Genomic DNA, 6449 nt, shown 5'->3' with positions numbered 1-6449 from the left:
ATGATCTTCTGAGGGCACTACAAAAGAATTTGAAACTTGTTACGACCCCAGTTTTAGTTTTGTGCCATCCATCATACAAGATGGAACCACTGTGAAGAGTGTCTACATGTGGCCAATCCTTACAAGGACAGTTTTTCACCAATCTCCGGAACAGTGACCCACAACCTCTCTATGGGGTCTCTTAGCCAGGGCTGTCTAAAACACCGGACTTATCTCTTGAATCTGGGCTCCATGACTTTTTTCCTTGGGGATTGGTTGTAGTTCCAGCATTTGATCCTGGCATTTCTGGCACTACAAAGCTGCCAGCCAGTCCCTAGGGTAGGACTTCCTCCCAGATGGGGGTGAAAGTCCCATTTTGAATCAATTAAGACTGCTCTCAGCATGGGGCAGCTGGCTTCTGATTTGGCAGACTCGAGACCCGTTTTTCTTTCAGGGGTCCAGGAATATGTCTCCATGTAGGTTCAAGTCCCACTGCAGAGACTTAAGCACAGATCTAGGCCTACACCCCAGTGCAGCACTGTCTAAGGTGACATCTTCTGGATGAGATTTTAAACCGAGAAAATATTTTCCCCTTCAAGGGGATGTAAGCTCCCCTAACACTGTTCGAAGAAGCACAGGGCAGCCCTCCCTGGTGTCCTGTACAATATTTATTCTTCATCCAACATCACCAAAAGAATGATCTAATTACTGTTTGTGGGGACTACCTGTTAACAGGTTTCTTACATTACAACAATCACACTACTTCAGAAGTACTTACCCTGGCTGTAAAGCACTTTGGGGCATCCTGAAAAGTCAAACCAGCTATCAATTTGGACAAAAATACCGGCAACCTCCACTGACACAGCACCCCTGCCTATGTCTGAACCCCACCGTGCCAACATATGAACCCCCACCCCGACATCCAAAGAACAAAGAAAAGTACAGCACAGGAACAGGTCCATGCCAATCATGATGCCCTAACTGCCCTTACTCGGTCTGTATCCCTCTATTTCCTCCCTATTCATGTATCCATCCAGATGCCTCTTAAATGTTGCTAATGTGCCTGCTTCCACCACATTCTCTGCCAGCGCGTTCTAGGCACCCACCACTCTCTGCGTGAAACACTTAACCCGCATATCTCCCTTAAACTTCTCCTCTCCCCCCCCCCCCCCCCCCCTCACCTTGAAATTGACACTTCAACCGTTGGAAAAAACCTCTGACTATCCACCATGTATGTCTATGCCTCTCATAATTTTGTAGACCTCTATCAGGTCTCCCCTCAGCTTCCTTCTTTCCAGTGAAAATAATCCTAGTTTATTCAACCTCTCCCCATATCCAACACCCTCGTGACCAGGCAACACCCTGGTGAACTTTCTTCGCACTCTCTCCAAAGCTTCCACGTCTTTCTGAGAATACGGTGACCTGAACTGCACGCAATACTCCAAATGCGGCCTAACCAAGGTTTTATATTGTTGGAATATGATTTCCCACCTCTTGTATTCAATCTGTCGGCTGCTGATGAATGCAAGCATGCCATATGCATTTCCATTCAATTATCTTTGAAACTTACCTTCTCATTTACAATGGTCCCTTTAAGCTCACCTGCCTGTTTTATGGCAGAGAGTGCTGCAAAAAGGGGGCATGGCTTCCTTCGCTCCACCCGTTTTGCACTTTGCTGCTGGAGGCAGTGGCCTGCTTCGCTTCATCAGTCTCACCCAGCCTGAGCCGGGAAGGTTGGGCAAGACTGGCACTTTCGAATTCGAGCTAAGGTAAATCGTTACGGAGGGGCAATCTGCCGCTGATTGCCATTCCGAGGAAGTTATGGGCCAGTATCTTTCTGTGATTGAATTACCCAAATTATTTTGAAGCTGGAATGCATTAACCAGGAAGGGATGATTTGACAAGAAACTACCCAACTTGTCACATACTAATACTCTTTATTGATTTAGAAACTAGAATGGTAGCATTTTAAAAACAATATTTGGAAGCAAGATGGCCGTACTAGCATCATGTCAATGTTTCCATTCAATACACACCAAATATTGGTTTAAAATATCTGGATCGAATTAATAACAACCTTGGGTCAATTGGGTCAATGATTAGGTGCTGGTAGCAATGTTCTGAATAGAAAAATAAAAGACAACACAATTTATTTAACATTCAATATTCTATTCTTACAGATAAAAACTCTTCATTAAATATTACTATTATAATATTTGAATTTTATAAGGCTGAAATATACACTTGTTTAAAAGTCACCTAAAGTTCAGGAAAATAAAAGGCTAGGGCCTTTGGGATTCACTTTTCCCGCCGGCAGTACAGCCAGCAGTACAGCCCCGCCAGCGGGTTTCCCAGTAGCGCGGGGCGGCTTCAATGGGAAATCCCATTGGTAAGCAGCTGGAGTAGAGAAACCAGCCACCAGCGAACGGAGCGCCAATGGGAAACATACGGCTGGGGGACCAGAGAATCCAGCTAAAACCTAGAGCTATACATTGCACCTCCACCACTCCACGGTCAACAAACAAAAACCACATTGCAGAATTTAGAAAGTTGAATATACATCATAAAGTACATTCAATTGCAAACTTTTGACTACCAGGTTAACAAAAGGAATTGATTCTTCACGTAAGATATCATTTGCATCAGGAATTGGTATTTTTGTTTTGAAAATACAAAGCAGATAACTAATTTGTAACTTTAAACACAACCAAAAGCCTATTGGTCCCTGTGGATGGAGTGCTCATGGAGTGGTTGGAGTTATTTTTCCGAGCCCCGCTCTGTAACATTTGAGACATGGTTGAAGTTAATATTCACTTTAATGCAGACTACAATATCCAGGTGCAGCAAGACAACCAAACTGGATTACCGCCAACGTTTGAACTGAGATGAAATGCACAGTTGGACAGGTGAGTTTCTGTACAATCGTGGAGCATATAGAATCTCTACAGTGCAGAAGGAGGCCATTCAGCCATGGAGTCTGCACCGACCCTCTGAAATAACACTCCACCCAAGACCACTTCCCTGCCCTATTCCCTGTAACCCCTTAACCTAACCTACACATCCCTGGACATTAGGGGGCAATTTAGCGTGGCCAGTCCACCTAACCCGCACATCTTTGGACTGGGAGGAAACCGGAACAGACACGAGGAGTATGCAGACTCCGCACAGTCACCCAAGGCCGGCATTGAATCCGGGACCCTGACGCTGTGATGCAGCAGTGCTAACCACTGTGCTACCGTGCCGCTCCTATCAGCACCACACAATTAAAACGCCGTGTAGAATATTTCGGAATTTCATTCAGATCGATTTGGGTTGCATAGATTGACTGCATTAAAGCGCCATTCAGCAAGAAAGTGGAAAAACGTGGCACGGTTGTCAACTGAAATCCAGTTTAGTGGTTTGCACAGCTAACCAAAATGAACGAGTGCAAAGAAAGCAGATCAAGTGTCAGCTATATATAACAGATCAACTCAAAAAAATTACAACTTTTAGCCTTGAGCGCTGTTAACAGTATCACGATGGATTAAGACAAGAAGAAAAAGTTTGAATGCTGAAAGTCTGAAAAACGGAACAGCAAATACTGAAAATAAAAATTGGGTCCAACTCAAGATTTACAGATTTAATTGAAAAGAGACAACGCAAAAAAATTCTAAGTGGATTTGAGTAAAATGACATGGAATGGCATCAATATGTAAGAATAGCGTTGAGTTAAAAGCATTGAAAAAATGTCCAAAACACCAGAACCTTGGAAATGATTGCAACTTTAGTCAGTTTTCTCAGGCTCTGTCGGCCCCCGTATTAATCGTCTTATCCCCCTCTTGCCTGCAGGACCCTTTGGTTTGGCAAAGATCTGTCTGTGTGCATGCTGCTTTGGGTGAATCTCTCCGTACAAGAAGTCAGCAGTCAGCTCATTGCCATCATCAATTTCAATCTGAAGATAGAAAAGTGGACCAATCATTTTTTTTCCTCATGATTTTACATACAAACAAATGGCAAGTACAAATAAGTGACAATTAAGCAAATTTGAGAAAAATGGTAGCATTTCACCAAAAAATATCAAGACTGCAACCCTCCTGGACTTAACAAGTGCAATGAGAAAAATAATCAGGATATGAAGACAATTCAATTATTAAAGTCTTACTGCTCTAAGGTAAAAGACATTTTCACCCGCAGTGAGATATTATTAACCGGTTCCAATGTCCCAGGAATTTGAATCCCTCCCTCTTGCACCATCTCTCGAACCATGCATTTATCCTCTCTATCCTGACATTCCTACTCTGACTAGCTCGTGGCACTGGTAGCAATGCTGAGATTACTACCTTTGAGATCCTACTTTTTAGTTTAAATTCCCTAAATTCAGCTTGTAGGACCGCGTCCCGTTTTTTTACCTATATCGTTGGTGCCTATGTGCACCACGACAGCTGGCTGTTCACCCCCCCCCCCCCCCCCCCAGAATGTCCTGCAGCCGCTCCGAGACATCCTTGACCCTTGCACCAGGGAGGCAACATACCGTCCTGGAGTCTTGATTTCGTCCGCAGAACCGCCTGTCTATTCCCCTTACAATTGAGTCCCCTATCACTTTGGCCCTGCCATTCTTCTTCCTGCCCAGCTGCGCAGCAGAGCCAGCCACGGTGCCATGAACCTGGCTGCTGCTGCCTTCCCCTGGTGAGCCATCTCCCTCAACAGTATCCAAAGCGGTATATCTGTTTTGCAGGGAGATGACCGCAGAGGACACCCGCACTGCCTTCCTACTCTTGCTCTGTCTTTTGGTCACCCATTTTATATCTCCCTCAGTACCTTTCACCTGCGGTGTGACCAACTCGCTAAACGTGCTATCCACGACGTCCTCAGCATCGCGGATGCTCCAAAGTGAGTCCATCCGCAGCTCCAGAGCCATCAAGCGGTCTAACAGGAGCTGCAACTGGATACACTTCTTGCACGTGAAGGAGCCAGGGTCAGTGGACGTGTCCCTGAGCTCCCACATCGCACACGAGGAGCATGACACGGGTCTGAGATCTCGTGCCATGTCTTAAACCTTCGGTTAACTTCAACAGTTACAATTTCCAAAAAATAAATAAACAACAAAGAAAAAAATATATATATACCAATGAAAAGAAAAATAAAACAGAAACACTACTTACCAGTCACTTCCCAGGGATAAAAAGCACTTCCTCCCCACCCAGCTTCCAATTCCCACCTCGATTCAAATTCCCAAACTCACTCTTAGCTGTGTCTCATTCCTGGCTGTGTCTTCTCTGGCTCACTGGGAGAACTCACTGGGAGTGAGTTTACAAGTTGCTCTTTTTAAACTGTCCTGAATTGACTCCCCTCCCCCACCTGCTTTGAGATCAAGGTAGATTTAAGTGACTGACACTTAACTGCCAACCAGTTATGTGAGTGGTGGGGCAGCTCTTGTTAACCTACACTGCACAATCCTAGCTTAATTTAAATTAATTTAAACTCCTGAAATTTAAAAGGAGCTGCCTTACTGATTTAATTCAATTCCCACCTAGATTCAAATTCCCAAACTCACTCTTAGCTGTGTCTCACTCCTGGCTGTGTCTTCTCTGGCTCACTGGGAGAACTCAGTGCCGCAATGCCACATTATGAACAATGAATTTAGACCAATTACAATGCAGGTAAATGACTGACTACCTTGGAGAAAATGAACACTGTCCACTTGCAATATATTTCAAAGAAAATAAAATGGAGCTAGCACTAAAACCTTGACACAAAACGAAATGGAAAAATCATTGGAACAATCTGTAATGTTTCTTTCCTGGCTGCCAAAGGATAACACGGAGATGAATAACTGAGCTAAACAATCAAAAATAAAGGATTTTGAAGAATATTTACCTTCTTAGTTATTTCCAGAGCTATTTGTTTATCCAGCATGTCAATCAGGGGACTCTTACAACTGGAGTACAACATTCGCTCTCGAATACTACATGTGTACCCAGGCATAGAGTATATAAACACTGGAAGACAGATAATATTATAATAATCCTTATTAGTGTCACAAGTCAGCTTACATTAATACTGCAATGAAGTTACTGTGAAAATCCCCTCGTCGCCACACTACGACACCTGTTTGGGTATACTGAGAGAGAATACAGAATGTCCAATTCACCTAATAAGCACATCTTTTGGGACTTGCGGGAGGAAACCGGAGCACCCGGAAGAAACCCACGCAGCCACAGGGAGAATGTGCAGACTCCACACAGACAGTGAGCCAAGCCGGGAATCGAACCCGGGTCCCTGGCAAGTAAATATTTTATACCCTCCTTTCACAAGAGAAAGCAATTAATTTTGTCAACTAAAACTGGTCAACACTTATTCACAGAGCAAAAGCATTGGTCATTGCTTATATGGAGATGGTGCTGTTTATGATGGAGCGTCAGCCAGCCCTTTATAACACTGGCTGCTTCCTTCGACTGATGACAGTAATGTTGACAGGATCTCAGGAGAAG

The 6449-nt window shown here is 44.1% G+C and overlaps 1 protein-coding gene across 2 annotated transcripts in view; it reads right to left on the bottom strand.

Moving 5' to 3' along the window:
- Positions 1 to 1183: 1183 nt before the first annotated feature.
- LOC140396516 (twinfilin-1-like) overlaps positions 1184 to 6449 on the bottom strand; it is a 53183-nt gene continuing 47917 nt past the window's right edge. For both annotated transcript variants that reach the window (XM_072485209.1, XM_072485210.1), the window contains 2 exons: positions 5836 to 5957; positions 1184 to 3910 (listed from right to left, as the gene is read on the bottom strand). In XM_072485209.1, coding sequence (XP_072341310.1) covers positions 3743 to 3910; positions 5836 to 5957 — 290 coding nt within the window. In that variant the 3' untranslated portion in view covers positions 1184 to 3742. The remainder of the gene's footprint in view (positions 3911 to 5835; positions 5958 to 6449) is intronic.

Source organism: Scyliorhinus torazame, chromosome 19 (genome assembly GCF_047496885.1).
Source record: "Scyliorhinus torazame isolate Kashiwa2021f chromosome 19, sScyTor2.1, whole genome shotgun sequence".
In the NCBI taxonomy this organism is placed as follows: Eukaryota; Metazoa; Chordata; class Chondrichthyes; order Carcharhiniformes; family Scyliorhinidae; genus Scyliorhinus; species Scyliorhinus torazame.
Note: the sequence above shows the minus strand (reverse complement) of the source record. Positions and strands in the feature narration are given on the sequence as shown.